Genomic DNA, 21,851 nt, shown 5'->3' on the forward strand with positions numbered 1-21,851 from the left:
ACTAATGTGGTAAGATTACCTTGACTTTTTATGCAGAAACTAAAAGAACATATTACCCAAAGGCATTTGGAAAAATGATTCTTCTGAAATAAGGATTGATTATATCTTAAGCAGTACTGTTTCCTTCATTTTGCTCTTTTGCCCAAGACCTCATTCACACTTGCAATGTGCATTACATTTTATTAACTATAGTTGTTTTAAATAATTATATAATATATATGTATGCTAATGTAAATATATATTTTAAAGTTTGGCACTGCGTACTAAAATTTAGTGTTTAGTTAGATCTGCAGTATTTATGCTAATGATATGTTATATATTATTTAGCAAAATGTTAATATATATAGCATTTCTTTTTCCTAATTTCTAAGAAATCAAATAGAATCAAACAGAATGTGAAATAAGCATTTTAATAAGCTAAATATGACCTAGAACATTACTGATATGAAATATATTTAATTCTGTAAAACCAGAGAGAATATATAGAGATATCTTTTTTAAATCCTATTCTTCTGTTGATTGTTATAGAAAGATAGTTTTAAAAACTAGACAAAGTCCTATTTACATTTCATGTATAGTTTAGTTGTTCTAGGATTGCCTTAAAAATTGACAGTATAAAATGAGTATAAAATTACATTATGATTAACAAATAATATTTTCTTATAATAGTCAGGAGATTCTCTGAGACTGATGTCAATAAAGAATATGTATAACCTGATTTAAGAGCATGTTTTAAAAATAACAGCAAAAGTAATTTGAGGACAGCTGAAGTTTATAGACAGCTTATAAATTACCAAGTAACTTTCACCTCACTATTCTCCAGACTAAATCAGGAAATTAAATAGCATAGGTATGAATGATTGTCCTAGTTTTGCAGGAAGAAAATGAAAATACAGAAAGATTAGGTTTTAAAAGTCTCCTAAATAATAAAAGTACATTTAAAATTTTATTATTTCATTAAAAATTTTTTAACATCTTTATTGGAGTATAATTGCTTTACAATGTTCTGTTAGTTTCTGCTGTACAACAAAGTGAATCAGCTGTATGTATACATGTATCCCCATATCCCCTCCCTCTTGCGTCTCCCTCCCACCCTCCCCATCCCATCCCTCTAGGTGGTCACAAAGCACCGAGCTGATCTCCCTGTGCTATGTGGCTGCTTCCCACTAGCTATCTATTTTACATTTGGTAGTGTATGTATGTCAATGCTACTCTCTCATTTCGTCCCAGCTTACCCTCCCCCCTCCCTGTGTCCTCAAGTCCATTCTCCGTGTCTGCGTCTTTATTCCTGTCCTGCCCCTATAGGAAGACCTCTCTTTGACATAAATCACAGCAAGATCCTTTTTGACCCACCCCCTAGAGAAATGGAAATAAAAACAAAAATAAACAAATGGGACCTAGTGAAACTTAAAAGCTTTTGCACAGTAAAGGAAACCATAAATAAGAGGAAAAGACAGCCCTCAGAATGGGAGAAAATATTTGCAAATGAAGCAACTGGCAAAGGATTAATCTCTAAAATATACAACATTTTTTATTTAGCATAGATTGTATCAGTATATCAGTAGTATTCAAACACAACCAAAATGTTGTGTGCCTTAATTTATGGGAAGCTATATATTGGTTCGTATTACTTTTATAAGTATGGATCTCAATGCTAAATAGCCAGTCCACTTTAATAATTATATAATATACATTTAAAGCTAAATATCAAATTTATGTTTTTCTTTCCTTCTAAAAAAAATCAATGAAGCTTTAATACCTGAAGTTTGAAATATTTTTTTAGCTTGGTCTTCAATGCAAAGGGATACCTATAATATGGGTATAAGACATATAATATGGTATAAAACAATTTATGGAAATGCAGGAAAGCAAAACTCCCATTTATTGAGAATTTGCTGTGTTTTAGTCACTCTCCTTTTCCATGCACATTTCCCTTTGGTCATAATAAATTCCCTGTCAAACTTGCCCCTCAGCCTAGCATGCTCTCCTTTGTCTGGCTAACACTAGTTCTTCACAGTTGATCCCAGTTGTCACTTCTTCTGAAAAGCCTTCCCTGACTCTCATTGTCTTCTATTCTACATTAGTTGCATCTTTATTGTGCTTTCAGAGCACTTTCTACTAACTTTTATCATAAGGATAGTAAGTTTGTGTTTTATTTTTTTTCTGCTAGACCTTGGGCTCGTCCTAATAAGTAACTGTGTGTTTAATCTCTGTCTTGACAGAGCCCAATAGTATCTGGTGAAAATATGTGGTCCATTTTTTCTGTTTTCTGAATCTATGTGGCCTGTCATAGCCCACAGTAAATTCTACTGCATTTAGGTTTCCTTGACTTGACCAATTTGGTTGCTACCTTCCTAATCCTGATTTTATCATTTTTACCTTAATTACATCATTTGACTGAATGAGGAGGTATATATGAATTTATATTATAGTATATTATAGTATGTATTATTTACACATAATTTATGAATATATATTTATTGTGTTTTTGTTGGTTCTTATATAATCACTTTGGTTCTTCTAAGAGCAAAGATCAAACATTTAATCCTTAGAATAAAATGCATATTATAGGAAATGTGATAAATACCCTATGAATGAATTTAATAACACTACTTCAGAGTCTCACTGAGATTTCTCAATATTGGTTAGTTATTAAGTGTAAAGTAAAAACTATTTAAAAAATTGAGTATTCAAAATCTTTTTACTTGGGGTATAGTTGCTTTACAATGTTGTGTTAGTTTCTGCTGTACAACAAAGTGAATCAGCTATATGTATACATGTACTCCTCCCTCTCGGACCTCCCTCCCCACCCCCCATCCCACACATCTAGGTCACCACAGAGCACCAAGTTGAGCTCCTTGTGCTATATAGCAGGTTCCCACTAGCTATCTGTTTTACACATGGTAGTGTATATATGTCAGTCCCACACTCCCAGTTCATCCCACACGTTTGTTCTCTACATGTGCGTCTCTATTCTTGCCCTGCAGTTAAACTCTATCCATATTTTTAAATATTTGAATAGTCATACTGTCTCTTTTAAAAATTAGCCTCTTAATAATTGAGTAATCTGAGATAACTCATATTGTAAGGTCTTCACCAAGTTTTTAATTAAAAACTTGGTGAAGACCTTACAGTGAAGGGAGTGTACACTGGTAGTTCCTAACCTGAGTTTGACACAGATGTGTTTTGTTGGGTCTCTAATGTTTTTAAAAATGTAGTTAAATGAGTTCAGGTAAGTCACGCACTCTCTAGTTTGTCACAGTGCCTACATCTAGCTATGGTCTTATACCTAATATTTATCATCATCAATACTTGCTAATGGCACCATAGCTTGGATTTGAGGAAATACTTTGATTTTGAAAGAGATAGATAGATAGATAGATAATGACACTTTAATTGTAACTCTAAAATCATAGGGAATCAAAATAGAAAAGAAATGTAGTGACCATCTTTCAAAATTGTCAATAGCAAACAGTATATTATTAGGGATCCAAACACATAGGGTAAAAATATACCCCAAAATGTCATAATTATAGACACAAAAGTTAGGATAGTAGTTAACTCAAAGCAGGAGATAAAGGAGTGAGTCTGAAAGACGCTTCACATATAATGATAATGTTCTATTTCTTTAATTGGATCAGTGGCTCGCAGGTGTTCACTGTAAAGTTATTCTTTATGCTCCACACTTACTTCATAGATGATTTTTGTTCCAAGATAGTGTTCACTGAAAAGAATAAAAAGAAAATAAAGGATAGCACAAAACTATTTATATATAGTTTTTAAATGTCCAGAAGCAAACAATATATTAAAAGTATATGTATAATGTTAAAACCACAACAAAAAACGAAGGTCTAACAATACAGCAGTTAATATAGCAGTTATTGGTGGTGAGTATAGACCAGGATGGTGTTGCAGAGGGCAGCTGGTTGTCTCTAATGATATTGACAGTGTTCTACTTCTTAAGTGGATAGTGGGTACATGGGTATTCAACCCTTTAAAATTTTTTCATTGTATGTGTATGTCACAGATGATTTTTGATGACTGTTTTTAATATTTTACCATAACAGTTTTAAAAACTAAAACCTTTCAAATGACTCATTTATGCATGTCACACTGACAGACCCAAAGACAGTCACTATTTCTGTTGAATTCCAGTGAAGTGTACTTTCTTTGCCATGCAACTTAAAATAAGAAATAGTCTATCAGAATTTTTGAACACACACCAACATTAATGATAAAAAGTCATCACATCTTGAATAACGACAGACTCAGCATGACTATATCACGTTGACTTTAATTAGAAAAGCAAAACCATTAGCAAGTATAGAATGTATATAACAGGGATTTTTTTTTAAGGAATTTGTCCTTACACATTTGTGGGAGCAGGGAAAGTGCTGAAAGGCCACTGGAGCTTGCAGTCCAAAGGGCAGGTAGAGGGAAGGACGATGAATTTAGAGTAGTTGAGAGCAAGGACAAGCTGGAACCCATGGGGACAGACCAGAACACCTGTCTGTTTTCACTGCCTCCAGCCTAAAAGCTGATGAAGAAGCTGAAGGAGAATTCAGAGGAAAGTAGAGCAGCTGCATGCCTGCCTGCTGCCCCAAGCCAAACAATGAGTAACAGCATGGATGAACTTCAACAGCACCTGGTGATTGTACCCAAACTTTCTGAGCATCCAAAGAGTAAGGTGGCTGCTGCTTCACTTCTGCCCGCCACACCTCACACACAGGGTCTCTAGTGCTAAGCTATAATGGGAAACGTTTAGGGAAGGGAATCCTAGGAAACATAGTTCAGCTTAGACAAGTTTACACCTTGCCGAATCAACACATTGATTCTTCCCTGTACAAAGAACCTCCAGTAGTGCACCATGTTCTACTGCATTGTACGAGGGCTTAACACTCAGCCAGTCTCCCCAGTCACCTTGCATTCATTCTCTATCATCCAGTTGTGCAAGCCCCTTTCCGATATATTTCAGGCTCCCTAGTCTGTGAGATTATTCTGTCTTTGAATATTATTTTCACAATGATGCTTAAATTTAAAATTGGCATTGGTTTTTATTTATCCTGTAAAATGTTCGATAAATTTTATTCAGCTATAATGTGCTTTAAATAATCTGTCTTCCAAATGCATATAACTTTGTAATTTTAACATCTTCTGTGATGAAGTGTATTAAAATCTTCAAAACAAATCTTATTTTAAAATTCAGTCACACATTGCCTGAAGTGCTGACTAGTGACTAAGACTAAAAAGGTATTTTTTCTTTGATGTAATTATTCACACATGCAAAATACATGCCTCTTATAATAGGAAATAATAAAATACAGCTCTGTAAAAGCAGAGGGATGAGAACTGATTATATAAAAACTTGAAGTTGATATTCATATAACATAAATGATATATTTTTAAACTGTTGCTTATTTTTTATGTTAAACTTATATAAATATCAGCCCAAAGTGTAGTACACTAGAACAATTAATCACAAATAGAAATGTCGTGAATCCATAGATGTCTTACCTTTGAGACTTCAATTTTTGCTTAGAGCCAAGTTAGCTAAAGTCAACATAATAAGTACATATGATTACCCTTAAGTTTAGTGCATCATTGGTTACCAGTGAGAAATCAGCTGTGTCCTTGGAGTTGTCCTTTATACACACTGGTAGGTGATCAGTTATCATAGTGCTTCTGATTGAACCCAAATCAGGTAGATTACTTAGTCAAAACAGTTTTTGTGAGCTATTCTCTGTTCCTGCTGCCCTCTATCCAGCTAGAAAGAGAGAGAGGGGAAGGAAGGGAGAGAGGGTGGGAGGAAGGAAGGTAGAAAGGAAGGAAGGAAGGAAGACATTGTAGGGAAATTAACCCTATTTAGTTCTCATCCATGCAAATAAATATACATATTTACATAAATATAAATATTCATTTTCATGTATCTGTATTACCAAAAGAAAACTAAGCCCCTGATTTTCCTCAACAAGTTCTGTCAAAATTGTGTTAATGTAATTATTCAGAGGTATTTTAATGAATGCTTGTGTGTATTTATATATTATTTATGTAATGGTATTTAAAACATCAAACAGAGTTTACTTTCTTAGTTTAGGAAAATACTTATTAGTTGTGATGAGAAAGTGACTAGAAAAATGATCCTGGTTTTCTTCAAAGAAAAATGGACATAGAAAAATGTCAGTCAACAGTATGCAATAATATTAATCCCTGGTGTAATATACATGATGGCGTGTATATTTAGTTGGCATCTTGCTATTTATGGAAATGTTTATTAATGTAGTTTTACATTATGCAGAAACACATGTTATATAGAAACTTACATCAAATGAGTGAAACAGACTTCATGTGATAGATAAGGGTTTGGGGGTCTTACAGAAATAAACATAAAAGAGGAGATGAATAGGGACATGACCAATGATCAATTTAGACCTAAGAATGATAACCCCAGTGCAGGTTCCTAAAAGTACGAATATTCTGTTAGTTTTCATTATTGATATGTTACCCTTCACATTCAGTAACTCCACTGGAAATTGATGTTTAAATTGCCTACTTGGTTTTTTCTTAGTTTTCATATCAATGTTAATGTTCTAATATATTCTAATAGAATTCTTATATCTACATATGAAGTAAATAAGGAAGAGCCTCAGTAAGTCAATTATATATATTGGATATGAGTTATTCTTGTTTCAGTGATTATAAAAGGAACAAAAATAATCCCATTCATTGTTAGGAGGGACAAAGTAATAGAAGTATCACAAACACATTACTGCGTACACTTGTAAAATGTAGTCTCATAAATGATCACAGATTTTTAATATCCTGATTGTGTAGTCTGAACAATTGTGTAATCTGAAAAAAAAAAAGTGCATCAACTGTGAACTCAGTCCTTTTCCCTTTTACAAATGACAAAAGGAAATAAATTTAGGAATTTAACAAGCAAAAAATCTGATTTTCAGAATGTCAAGTTGAAGAGTGTGTGGGCCTTAGAGAAATAGAACAACCCTAGTGCCGAGACCATAGGGGGCATAGATACAAGTGACAAGTTGCAGATAACATTGCTTCCCAGTTTTTGAATCTGTCAGTAAGTAAAACAGTGACTTCTAAGCAGATTATTAGTGTAATGATTTCTTAGCTTAAAAAAAAAATAACATTCTGAACGATAAGCAAATATACAGACAAAAATGTGTGTAAAATATTTATGTTGACTCAAAAGCTTCATGGTAGGCAGGAAACTCAATGGTATTATAGTACCAATCCCCTTGATTGCTTGGTTTTCCCTTACAGAATTTTAAGTAGGGGCCACCCAGTCTCTACTTAAATACTTCTATTGATGGAAAGTATATGAGCTTCCAAATCAGTCCAGTTGGTCTTTTAATGAAAATTCATGTTAAGATACTATTAAGATTTCTCAGACACAAATATTAATGCTCGTGTAGGTTTTGGGACCATCACTTCTCTACCATTTAAAGTCTACTGGCAGATTTTCAACCTGCTGCAGGTCTTATTATCATGCTTTGGAAAAGATTTTTAGAAAAATAAATAGACAGGCCTGAAGTTCTCAGATTTTCCTTAATGGTATTGTTGCTATAGTTACAGCTGAAATGTTATATAAAGAAAATTACTTATTGATCGAAAAATGCTGAGTAGCAGAGCAGCATCCGTTTTTTGGGGTTTTTACTGCCTTCATTTCCTCCTCTGCTCTTAAGATAAATGGATTTTTGGAGTGTTGTTTTGAAGCCCTGGTGATCTGATGTTTCGTAAATGCATTTTATTAACGTGTACTAGCTGGCAACTGGATATATTCTAATATGTTATGATCCACATGGAGTTATTTTTTATACACTTTATTTATCAGAATTGTTCCTACTTGGAGATGAATTTTGATATCCTGGATATTAACATTAAAGTACTAAAAAATGTGATTGGTCTCATAGTATAGACTCTTCTGAATTTACTTAAAACATTTAATAATCATATAGATGAAATGTAAACTTTTAATATGTTTATACCATTAGGAGATACTTACAGTATACTGAAAATAAAATATATTTTAAAAACACAGGAAAACAAATGGAAATGGCCTGAGAGCATCCATAATAATGACTAGTATGTTTTTAAAAAAACCTCCATAAGATCTATATTTTCTATTTTTCTATGTAATAAACTCAGTAATATAATAGAAATGCCTTCAGTTTATATATGCAATATACAATACATTATATATAATATATATTTGTTTTCTGATTGTCTCACTGTCTTTATAAGGAAATACTTCAAAGATAAAACTGTAACTCACTTGATATTTAACCTTAAGGCAAAATGTGAATAGTCATGTGTGTTACAACTGTAACTATTACAGAAAGAGTTTTCAGCTAGTAAAAGTCATATATGGCAGTGATACATTATGCATTGAATTTTAATATAATTTAAGAAATCTTGCTTAATTCTCCAGATTGCTGCTAAACTAGAAACATTATGACTATTTAATAATGTTGTGTCTAATAGTATTGCGGCTATTGAGGAACTAAGAGTGGAGATACATTTCTTTGGACCCAGAAATGTAATACTTCTTAAGTTAGGCTCCTGAACAGTGATACAAAAATCTTTGGGATTATTTTTGATAAAAAAGGCCAAAAAATTGTGAACCACAGATTTTTACATCATCTTATGTGGTTATAGAGTATTTCCCAAATTGTCTTTTGTGAAGAAAATGTTTCTAAGTAATTGTGTCTGTAATTAATGATGATGTGATAATGGTGATGGCCTATATTGTCCTGAATGAACTTTCTTGAAATTTCATTTTTAACTTTCTCCTCTTTGTCAAAATTTGATCAATTTTACTTTTCTCATTCCTACTTTTGATTTTACCCTAGCCTCTGCCTTTTCCTGTCTTTTAATAAACAAAATTTAATTTTACATGTTTAAAGAAATACAAAATTTTTGATGCTACTATAGTGTTTTTTCCCTTTCATTCCTTTTTGATATTATAATTTCCTCTACTTGCTGAATTTGTTGGTGGTCTAATTTTGGTTCTAGGGCTGCAGAAAGAAGAGACACACATATGAGACCACCAATTCAGCATTTCTAATTGGTGAAAAAATACTCTTGTGTGATTTATAATTTATCAAATTCCTTATTTTCTAAATGGATTCATCAGATAATCCTTTTAAATCCATAGTATCCTTTCCATCTTCCTTAATTTTTTCCCTGCATATTATACTTATTTTTAACCCATGTCTTCTTTCTTCTACTTCAGTGTGAGTTCCTGATCGAATAAGCTTTGCACGTATAATTTCCCAAGAGTTTATGTAATCCATAGATATAAATAGACCAGATATATACAGAATAGATGCATAAGTGAATGCTGTTATAATTATTTGACATGATAGTAACATCAGTTTCCAAATTAATTTTGGTGACAAAGTGTAAAGTGAAAAAAAAATTAGGCTTGGCCTTATAATCTTCAAAACGCAAATCAGTCATGTAACCAATAGACCAAGTGTAGCAACATCATGTTAAAAATAATTACAGGATAGTACTGATTAAAGATACTAGGTTTAGGGAATTCCCTGGCGGTCCAGTGGTTAGGACTCCGCGCTTTCACTGACAGGGGCCTGGGTTCCATCCCTGGTTGGGGAACTAAGATGTCACAAGCTGCAGGGCGTGGCCAAAAAAAAAAAAAACCACAAGATACTACGTTTAACTGAATCAGGATGTGAATTTAAGCAAAACACGAATTTGAACTAGCCAATGAGGCTCTCAACGTAAGGTCCTTTTTCTCTTAGACTGACGCTATTGCCTTCTGTTTGCCTTCTAGACTTTAGTAGTGGGTGGGTTATCACTGCTTGTAGGTTTATCAAACATTATTTTAAATCAGGAAAATGGAGTGTTTTATGTGACATAGTAGATTAGAGTATACTCTTTATCCTCTTACTTAAATTTTCAAATGTATGAAAATAATGAGTATGTTACCTTGAAATAATCACTACATTTATTTTCTCAACACATTTTCCTTTTAACAAGACCTGTGTACCATTGTGGCGTCATATGCTATAAGTAGCAAGAGACGACAACTTTGTAAGTATAATTTGTCCCTAAAACTCAGTGTGATTACTCAAAGTAATCACACTTTTATAATTGACAAGGATTTCCAGTGGGATGAAACCTTTATTTCTGGTATATTAAAAACTTCCTAACTTATTTACATTCAGACCTGCCCCGACAGGAATGCATAGCACACACCTGCATTTGGTTTTTAGAGTCCATGTGACAAAACAGCACAATGACACAGCTATTTATGTCTGTTTTTGTTTTTTAAAATGTCAGTCTCTGAATGAAAATATCCTAAGATCTGGCCCCAGCAAGTAATGTTTTTTTAAAACCACAGGACAGGTTAAGATTGATTTTCTGTAGGTATTGTGGAAGTACCTCCTCTAGGAACTATTCAACACAAGGGCTGGAGCTTTTAGAATTTGACATAGGGATCAAATCAGTTTCTTTCCCAAAACTTTGTGTAAAGTTACTATATAGAGAAGCCACAATTCACTTTTTTGCTGCTTAGACATGAAATCAAGAACAGAATTGGTACTGGATGATCATAACACAGAAAGCAAATGAACTCGTAATACATACTAATGTTTTATAGACAATATTTTACTGAAATTAAATAACTGACTTGGGTCTTTACTCTTTTAGATCACCAAGTAAGAATTATAACAGCTTACAGATTGCAAAACAGTCGTTAGTATTAAGCAACATTTTTTATGTCTTTAAAGAAATGGAAAGCTGAAGTAAGAAATGAATCTTAGATGTCCAATAATATTCTAGAACAATAAATGATTTTTGTTTCTAAATAATTAAAGTTGTGCTACTAGAAAGAATGATACAATATGAAAAGCAGTTTGAAATTGAACTTCTCAGAAGACAGTGCAGCATACTAACACGATTATTATTTGCATGACTCTCCAACCATGCACTTTAGAGAATAGGTACTCATTAAATGGTAACAATTAGAAGCTACATGTATAGCCTTTATTTCTTACATTTTAATAGGTATGATGTAAGAAAAAGCACAACATACATCAATAAGGGGGGAATTCTGCAATATTATTGGTCTAACAATCTCTCTCCCATGTGATCATTTGTATGTATTATGAGAGGGTTGTTCTCAGTCTTTAGTTTGCAAAAAAATTAACCAACAGTTTATTAAAAAGGCAGATCCTCCTTCTCCTATCCCAGGATTCTGGTAAACTTGTTTTGGTGTAGTTCCTAGAATTTGCATGTCTAGGGACAACCTCGGGTGATTTGGTGCAGGTGGCCCATAGATTACACTTAGAGGTATAAGGAAGTGTTTTAATCAGCAATTGAGAAAAAGAATACTGGGGAAAAAGAATAACAAACAGTTTTAACCTGTGAATGCTTCTTGACACAATTGCATGAGAAATGTGACTATTATTAAGAATGACATTATTTTTTAATCTTAAATTAGGTGGAGAATTATGCACAAGTGATTCTTGAAAACTCTACGTGTGCCTTGTAAAGTTCTGCTCTGGTAGATAGAACTACATTTGATCCAAGTCAAGAGACAGGAGATTATAGGCTAAGTCCTAAAAAAAACCTTATGATTAATTGGCTGTTAAAATTACTATGAAATTTAATAGTTTTTGAATGGAAACACTAATTTTGAAGGCGCAAGGCTTAAAAATAGTTGCATTTGGAACAAATTCAGATTTTTTTTTAACCAAAAAATTGATATTCCCCTGAGTCTGTCTTTGATGCATTTTTTTCTTTTTTTTATGATGAGGTGAGTTAATTGCTGATCTCTAAGGACTCCTGTTTTTAGATTTCAAATAGTCTTTTTGCAGTCTTCTTTAAAAGTCACCGTTTCATTGATCCAGAAAACAATGACCCACCTTCTCCATATACAAAAAAGCAGCTGGAAATTGCCAAGTGCTAACCTTGGTAAATGCACCAAAACAGATGTATATAATATAGTTAATCTTTTAATTTCTATTTTATCTGCAGATTCAGGAATGGCTTTGTTTAAATTGCCAAACCCAGAGAGCGATATCAGGACAGCTTGGAGACATGGGCAAAATACCACCTACACAGACAGGACCGAAAGCCTCTCCTATGCCTGTCCCTACAGAACAACCATCTCAGAAAATAGCAATGCCTGCCCAAGTAAAAGTGAAAAAGAGGGAACAAGAAGGAAAAACCGAAGGTGAAAAAATCATTCCAGAAAAAGTGAAAGAAACACCTTCAGTTGAAAAAATTCCCCTTAAGGAAACCACAGATCAAATCCAAGAAGAGAGTAAACTAGAGAAAGACAAAACTTCAGCCCCTCAAGGAAAGAAGCCAACCCCTGAAGACAAAAAGCCACTCCTAGAAGAAAAAAAGCCACCTCTTGAAGAAGAAAAGCCAACCCTTAAAGACAAAAGGCCAGCTCTTGAAGACAAAAAGTTACCCCCAGGAGCAAAAGTATCAGCTCTAGAGGAGGAACAGAAATATGACTCACTTAAAACTCAAGTACAGATTGCTGAAGGAAAACCTGAAGGTAGAGTGGCTGCAGAGGCAGTGCGAGAAAAGAAACAACCACTGACCAAGATGGAAGATTTACCATCTGGCGCACCTCAGAGTTTGTCTAAGAAACATGATGGGATGACTCAAAACATAAAAGAACAGCCACAGGCAGCATGCTCGGCAAAGCCTGATCAGATGGAACCTAGGAAGGAAAAAACAGTAAGTTATGTTTTTTTCCTAACTTTGCAGATTTACACCTATAATTTACTAATGTCCACCTAAGTACACCGAGTGCTTAATGGTAATTTTGTAAGTGAAAGCCTTCAATTAATAGCACTTTCAGAAAAATGTAACAGTTGTTTGCTAAAATGATGAACTTTGGCTTTCTGACAGCTTAATCTAATTTAAATAAAGCATAGATATAACATTTACTAGCTTTTATGCCTATCAAATAACTTATAAAAATCTATGGAGTGATAAAGAAGGGTTTCTTATAATTTTATTTTATTTTATTTTTTAAAAATATTTATTTGGTTGTGCTGGGTGTTAGTTGTGGCAGGCAGGCTCCTTAGTTGCGGCAGGTGGGCTCCTTAGTTGTGGTATGTGAACTCCTAGTTGCAGCATGCGTGTGGGATCTGTTGCCTGACCAGGGATTGAAACCGGGCCCCCTGCACTGGGACCGTGGAGTCCTATCCACTGCGCCACCAGGGACGCCCTCTTATAATTTTAAATGATTGCTTTTTCCTTCCACTATGAACATAAAATCAGTATCCTCCTTTAACATAAAATAATGTTTGTCTTGGAATTTCTGTTTACTTAGCCACTTGGTTAAGCAAGACTCAAGTTTCTTCTCATTTGAAAGCCTTTTAAGGTGTGGTCAACCATAAAATGATTAAATAATTGTGATTTAAAAAAAAGAAGTATGGCTAAAATTCAGGAGAAACATTTTTTTAAGTTTATTTTAGTATTTAGTGTGAAATCAGTATAATATATTTTGTTCAGTTTTATTCAGTGTGTTTAATATTGGAGGGTTATTTATAATCCAGGCATCATCTGGAATATATATTATTCTTTATATATTTTCTTTTTCTTTCGTGGAAACTTTTAAGGGTACCTCATCTTAACCTGTATTTGCACAGGCAATAATACCATTTTTAGAGGAAATCTGAACTCTTTTTAGAGCTTCAAGAGATCTTATATCAGGCTGAATAATTTTAATACACAGATGGCAGCAATGACTTGCAGGAAAATGAAATGATTCATTGGTATTAAAACTTAATATTAGAATTCTAATTAGAACTTACAGTCCATCCCAACCCTGGTTCAGTTGTTGTTTTGTTTACAGTTTTAACACATGGTCACTAGCCTGTCTCTGGTATATAAGACATTGCTCATTAAATAAATCCTGGTCTTCCTTTGTTGTATGAGTTTATCCAAGTCAGAGAAAGCAGATGCCTGTGTATTCTCCATTCTAATGGCTGGATCTAGCTACCCCGCCACCACCACCCGCTGCTTCTCCCAGTTAACCACCTTGCAGAACTTGATGCTTTTTACCATTTCTCTCTTTGTGAAGCTTCATGACTCTTCCCTTTTTGTTCTCTTCTTGTCTTTCTGATCACCCCTTGAGTTCTACTTTGATTATCTCTATTACTTTCTCTTTTCCGATCGGTTCTTCTTTGAACTCTTGTCTTCTTTCCTCTTAGGGGAGCCACATGAACATTTCCTAAATCTCCTTGTGCACCTTCTGCCCCTCTTGAGTGTTAGACCTATATTTTCAAATACTGAGTAGATCATTCCACTTCAGAAACTCACTGTAAACTGGAACTCAGTGTGTTCAAATCATATCCAACTCTCTATAGAAGCAGTTTCTGCTTCTATCTGTTTCTGATGACACCATCATTCATCATGTCTCTAGCCTCCCAGTCACTGCCCTGGGGAATCTGAGGTTTCTTCTTACCTGCCTAGGCTCTCCACATCACACTTCTGTCTCTTAGCTCCTATTCCTAAGGACAGTATCCTAACGGCCTTCGTGACCTTTTACCAACGATTTGGGTAATCTAATTACTAGTTACTAGGCCTTCTCTTTTTCCCTTCTCCAGTATATAGTTATCAGATAATTATTTTCCAGAGTTCAGATAATTTAACTCTATCACTCAGATATTTCTAATGATTCTCTATTGTTTGTTAAATATAATCTAAACAAGAAGTATCCAAATACTTTGTTAATGTACTACATTTTATTTTATTTTACAAATGTGTCACTTTTTTATCATTTCCTTTTATCACTATTTCTTTTAACAACTTCAATATGTATATACATATTTATTTCTAAATTAAATCTATGCACTATTACTAACATATTATTTGCAATATAAACATTCACAGAAATGTGTAAGTCAGTGAAATAAGCTAAAATCACCATTTTTATTATATTTATTTAAATATATACATTTGATCACAGTAAGATATGACTAATAATAGCATTTTAGAGAGAGCTTTGATTGTGCTTCAGTGTTTGAAAATCTTGTTCTAAAATTTTATGATTGAGTTCTTTGAAATTCAGCTTAAGTTTATTTTGATATTTTGACTTTTAGTTTTAATGACGCTCCATAACAAAAAAGATAATCCACAGAATATACCAGAAATGAAAGAAGTGTATCAAAGGTTGTACTTGCCAAATCTTGCTACCTGTTTTCTAAGTTTGGAATTGAAAACTGTTTTTTTTTTAACTTGTGGAAATTCCAGAAATAAATGTTAATCTAACGTGATACCAATCATTTCCTCTTGCTAACTATCACAAAATGTAGTGTTTTAAAGTATGTTTTTTTAGCAAGTGACTTTAAAGCCCACTGGAGTTCTTCACCTGCAACGTTTATAAAAAGATTAAAGTATTCTGTTTAAAGTTGGTCTGAAAAGGCAGACATGACAACTTTTTTAAATGATATGTCATTTTGTGTAGCATAATTACATGATGATTTCCAATTATCCTTCTTCAAAGGATTGTGTCCACATCATAATTCTCTTGAAGAGACAGCTTGTGTTTATTTTTTTCCGAATACTTGCTAGGTAGCATATGGCTGATAACCAGAGTTTACTTTCTTCCTAAATATATAATAAGTAGTATATTACTAATAATCACTTGTCATCACCAAAAAGTTCAACAACTTTGGGTTCTTCTACTTTTGTTAAAAAAGAATTAAATCTTCACAGTCTACAACTTTTTAATTCCCCATAAGATAATCAGCAAACCTCTATGGTTAAAATAAATTCATAGTTATTCTCTGTCTCAGTACAAAATATTAAATATATTCTTCAAAATATAAAGGTATCATTAGTATACAATGTGTACCACATCTGTAAAATCCTGAGGTACTCTATGCATTACTGGCTTACTTGTAACAGATGCCGTAAATGAATTTTGCATGCACTGCTATGTATGTAACTTTATCTTTTTAAAAAAATAATTCCAATTAAAAGAGCCACTCCTCAGAATTTAATATACAGTTTTTCATTTAAAAAAATATATATACCTTTTTAAACAAATCACTGAATATTGAGCCATTTGGTGGCTCGCAGTAGTAATCCTTTAAGTATCTTATTATTGAAACAGAACTAGTGAATATTATAAACTGAGCATGTTAGAAATATCTGCACTTTGATTTTATTATTACCAAACCTTTTGCTACTTACTTTGTTCTAATGATTTTCCCCCAAACCTTCCACAGTTCTTTCTTTCTTTCCAACAATATTGGCTGACAAAGAAATGCAGTTTACTTTGTCACCATATTGTTTCCATGGCAGAAAAATCAAGTTTCCCCAAATGTTATGTGACTTTTTTGTCTTTTACTATTAAATAAGACAGCTCCAAAGAAGATTTTAAGTGTTTATTTCAATTCATTGAAAATGTGTGTGAATATTGGAATATTATATACTGGAATATTTATTTGCCAAAAATTCTAGAAGTTTGTGATAGTGTCTTAGGATGACTTGCTATAAATAGCCTAAGCACATTATGTGTTTAGTCAAGGTTTCTTACTAGAAATAACATATGTAAGACAGATATCAAATGGTTTTCCTGGTAATGTCAAACTTTTTTGGCCAGTTTTGTGTCAGTTTTCTTTATTAATGTGTGTGTGTATGTCTTGCATTATTAGTATTAACTTTGACACATGATTTTTTGGCAAGAATATTTTGTCTACCACTTACCTATTATAGGAACGTTGGTTTGGTTGGTTTGGTTAAAACTAGGTGATAAAAGGCACAACTGAATGATAAGCTTCAATATAAAGGTGAGCAAATAAAGTGACTGCCCTTGCTGTAAATTTTTACAGTATAGTTCCCAGTTTTCTCCCAGGATCCTTCATAGAACATCTGACCAACTGACATAAGAAGTAAAAGAATACTGATGTCAATCTATTTATTAAATATTAGTAAAATGTAATTTCTGTTTGGGTTTAAAAATACAAAAAAATCCTGCATACTTCCTAAAAATATTTACATTTTGCACACCTGCCCAGGATTCTGTACCCCACTACCGGGACTTCTGTCTAAATAGCTAGCTTGGCTTTCTCAGCCTCTGGACTATGGTTGCACTCTAACTTTCAAGCAACCTAGTATTCCCCATGAGTGAGAGGTAGAAAACCAGCCACGTATGCCTTTGTACGATTCCCGAAGGTGGCTTACGCTTTCTGCCTTCTGGATCTGCAGTCAGTTCTTCTCTGTGCACTGGCACTGCATCCTATCAGAAGAATCCCACCTGGACGTCTGGGCCACTCTTCTCCCTGGTGGCAGTCACTTCTCCTACTGCTGAATGCCCTATGCTGATTAGTTTTAAATTACTTTTTGTTTGAAATCAAAATAATATTCAATTTATCTCTTATTGTGTTCTGGGCATTGTGTTGGTTATGTTATCATTTAATCCACACAACTGTTGTTGAGGTAAATATTATATCTCTTTTAAAGAGGGGGAAACTAAATTTGTTGTGCCCAAGATCACATGGCTGGGAAGCAGCAAAGCTAAGATTATAGTCCTGTTCTGCTTATAAAGGCTGGGCTCCTAAACACTGCACAGAATGCTTCTTCCCTGTGACACTTTTAGGATGCTGCCTTTTTATTATTTTAAGTATTCATCTCCCTTAGCAGCTTCCAGTTTGTGTGATTTTTTTACTTTTTTTATATATTTATATTACTTTATTTATTCATTTATTTGTCATTTGCGTCATTTATATCGTTATAGTATACTGTTTACATTTCTTTATTGCTACATCATTTTGTCTCTCCACTCATTCCTGTCTTTCAAAATGTGTTAGTTGAATGGAATTAAAATTTATCCTGAAATATAATAAATATTTTGAAATGTACATTCTCCTTTACTTTTTTAGTTTAATATTTTAAAATTGTATGTCGCTACAGAATTCTCTTTTTACCTATACAGTTAAACAGAATACTGCTTGTCTACATTTGATATATTACATTGAAACATTATAGCTCTCTTGATTAAAAAAAAACTTGAACATCCTTTAGCATAAACTTTTATTTATGGTTAAAATGACCCAGGGGTTAGTATTCAAGTTATATATAGCCATGGTATCTAAAGTCAGCATAATTGTATAGGATGGAAAATGAGGTTTTCTGAAGTGAAAAGGATTCCCATGTATGTGGGACTATCCAGTTTTTATCTCCAGGCCCAGTGAATTTATGGATTTAGTCTTGTTTACAGTGCTTGGAACACTCAGACTAGCAATCCATTTTGACCCAAACATTGTATAAATGATTAAAGATTATTCATCTATTGTTTTACTTTGGCCCATTAATATAAATGACTTCGGGAGACATTAGGCAAAAACTTAATATTGCCTCCTTTCTTTGTACACTCTTATAGTTAACCAAGAATTCAGTTCATAACCCCAATACTAACTAGTTTTTAAAAATCTTCCGTTTTCCTTCAACATGGAAGGCTAAAAGTTTCAAAATCTGTGAAAGGGGCAGAACTAAGCTTGGCAGTACAGAAGTGTCTTGGTACTAGAGAAGGCCTCACGATACGACACCATGGGAAGCTTTCAAGCGGGTCTCAATTCATCACTGCCTCTCTCTGACTGGTCTTCAGGTCAATAAATGGCAGTGGAATATTGGAAAGAAAAGAATTCTGTGCTTCCTGCTTTTGGTTAGTAAGTAAAAAATATGAATCTTAGTTTCTGAAAATTTTGAAGAGTTGTTTCATATACACAGACTAGAAAGGCTCAAGTACCATAATTCTGTACATAGAGAAAACTGCAATATATACAAAAAAATAAAAGTCAGTGTAATAGCGTTGAATGCTAAATGTACTTAGGAAAATACAGGGAAAATGTGTTCCTCAGGGAAAATGTGTTCCTGAAAAATAACATTGCTTTCTTTTTTTTTTTTTTTAAAGTGCTTAAATTGTGGCTCTTCCCACTCACTGCCTCAATCTAAGATGACAAACAAAATTCTCATGCGAGGGGTCTAGGCCTGTAATTTTATTCGTATGTAATAATTTTGGAGGTCATTCTAGGTTGTATTTGTACTACATGTAAAAAATTAAATAGATAATTAATTCCAACTCCTATCTATTCAAATGAAGAAAATAATGCATAAATGAGAAAATTCAGTGATATTTAAACACATATGTATATATGTGTTATATATGTAATCTATGCATGTACTTTAGGAAGAATCATTTGAATATTTTATTAAATCTTAATATGTTACTAAATAGATTAATATTTTTCTCAGAAATAAGCATACAACTGCACATTTTTTTTTAATTTAACATCTTTATTGGAGTATAATTGCTTTACAATGTTCTGTTAGTTTCTGCTGTATAACAAAGTGAATCAGCTCTATGTATACACATATCCCCATATCCCCTCCCTCTTGTGTCTCCCTCCCACCCTCCCTATCCCACCCCTCTAGGTGGTCACAAAGCACCGAGCTGATCTCCCTGTGCTATGCGGCTGCTTCCCACTAGCTATCTGTTTTACATTTGGTAGTGTATATATGTCAGTGCTACTCTCTCACTTCGTCCCAGCTTAGCCTTCCCCCTCCCCGTGTCCTCAAGTCCATTCTCTACGTCTGCATGTTTATTCCTGTCCTTCCCCTAGGTTCATCAGATCCTTTTTTTTTTTTTTTATTTTTAGATTCCATATGTATGTGACTGCACATTTTTGAAGCAACTGAGAGAAAACTGCCAATCTTTTAGTCCTAGGGAGTTAGAAATTTAAAAGAATATAAGCCTCCCTCACATGAATCCTTTGATTATAGTCGTCTGGAGGTACAGTACTTCAGATATCCATTTGAAGTTTGAATAGAGAAAACCAGACCCCACTTACATACTATGTTTTACATTCTTCTCAGTGCCAGCTACTCTTTCTTATTTGATCAAATTATTCCCTCGTTAAGGAATGTTATTCAATAAAGCAAGGGTTTGTGATGTTAAATCTATGAGAGACCAGTTAACCTGCATGGGAACAAATTGCACTAGAACTTTCACCAAGATATCTCACAAATGAGAGTGGAGAGCTGCAGAAAGGGTAAATGGATGGACACATATGCACCTCAGTATGCTGATCTCTGTATATGAAGAACAGCTTTTTTTTTTTTTAGTTTTAGCAGCAGCAGGTGAAAAGAGGAATGTGTAGGCATCTTAAAGACGTAAAAGGGCTAGTTGGTATATGATCTGATAGTTAACAAGCTAACAGTAATGAAGTAGAAGGTCACTCACCACTGTCAGGGGAATTTATACCCATGGTAGTTAGTATGAGAAAAACTGACATTTTGAATTTTTTCAATATGTCATGGTACAATAAGTACATGACCAGTTGTTCCTTTTAAACAGTTCAGCCAGCTGCCCTTTGGTCACCTAACTTGATGATTTCCTTATTAACCACTCCAAACACTTTATCTTAGACCCACAAACCTGTAGGGCAACATCTTTGCAGACTTTTGCCACCTTATAATATGGAGAGGAAGTCATTTAGGTGAAAAATCATCACAGCATCATCATAGGTAAGTGATGATTGAATCACGTGAAGAGGAGAGGAAAGAGACCAGGACGAAAGTGGCAAGAGGGAGAAGTGGGTAAAACATAGCACTGAGAAAAGAAAGAAAGTGTGAACACATCCAGAAGGGCACATAAGGGGGATTGTAGGGTAGGGATTTTGATATTTATGCATCTGAGTCTTCTGTCTAGTGTATCTTAATTTCCTTTGTTACATTATGTATGTCTGATCCTAATCTTATTTTTGTAAAATGTCAGTAGAACCTTCAGAATTCATTGTATACAATTATAATTTATTCTTTATTATACTCAGTGAATTGTTATATGTAACCACAGTTGCATTTCCTCCTTATATGTATAATTTTATTACATTGTTATAATATGTGCAGACTCAAAATAAAGAACACAAATGACACCATCAAAATTTGATTATGAAAGATCATTTTCTTGACCTTTTTTTCACAAGAAGCTTAGGCACCCCACCCTTGTGGTTACGGTATTTACTGTGATTTAGTGAAGGGTGGGAAGGCAGACAAGGAAAGGCATAGAAAGTATACTGGACTCAAAATATTGTGCTGGTATTGTGTGGGATGTGAGGAGGTGGAAATATCCCTCCACTGTGACCATCCAGAAAGATTTTATGAGAACACTGCTTTACCTGTTTTTTTTTCTTGTGTGTAGTAGCTCTTAAGAGAAACAAACCAATTAGTTGAGTGTTTGTCAACCCAACTACTATAGTCTCACAACGGCAGATAAGTAATCCTTTTCTGGAACGACATCTGAAATGATCTAGGAAAGTTAATTCTTAGTAAACCAAAGAGTAGTCATTGCTTTTGCATGATAGTTGTAAACAGTGTATCAGACTATCTTTCTAAATTGCCATGTTGTAAATTCAGCAAAAAGCATTTTACCGTATAATGTGCATTTTACCCTATATGCTCGAGATACATCCTTAGCCATACATAATAAAGACAGATATTGAGATGGAAATGAACGTAAAATGAGTATCAGCCCAACAACTTTTATATTTGAGAACGAGGGGAAGGGGAAGGAGGAAGAGAAAAAGAATGAAAGAAGAAAGTAGGGAAGGAACGAAGGCAGGAAAGAAGGAAGAAAGAGGTGTTTGCATGGTATTTGTTTTTCGTGCAACCTGACATCTGTTCATTCGAGCTGTGGATAGGTAGGAGAAACCCATGGCCATACACCCATTGAAAATATCAAGATGGTTAGTTCAAGATACAGACTTAGTAGAATCCAGGTGGCCTCATAGGCCAGGGTCAGACAGAGCATGTCCTCCTGCAACTCTTCCTCT

The 21,851-nt window shown here is 33.8% G+C and overlaps 1 protein-coding gene across 1 annotated transcript in view; it reads left to right on the forward strand.

Annotated features, from left to right (window-relative positions):
* PCLO (piccolo presynaptic cytomatrix protein) overlaps positions 1 to 21,851 on the forward strand; it is a 384,092-nt gene that overhangs the window by 180,890 nt on the left and 181,351 nt on the right. The window contains exon 4 of the mRNA XM_036863834.1: positions 12,025 to 12,741. Coding sequence (XP_036719729.1) covers positions 12,025 to 12,741 — 717 coding nt within the window. The remainder of the gene's footprint in view (positions 1 to 12,024; positions 12,742 to 21,851) is intronic.

This window comes from Balaenoptera musculus, chromosome 9 (assembly GCF_009873245.2).
Source record: "Balaenoptera musculus isolate JJ_BM4_2016_0621 chromosome 9, mBalMus1.pri.v3, whole genome shotgun sequence".
NCBI lineage: Eukaryota > Metazoa > Chordata > Mammalia > Artiodactyla > Balaenopteridae > Balaenoptera > Balaenoptera musculus.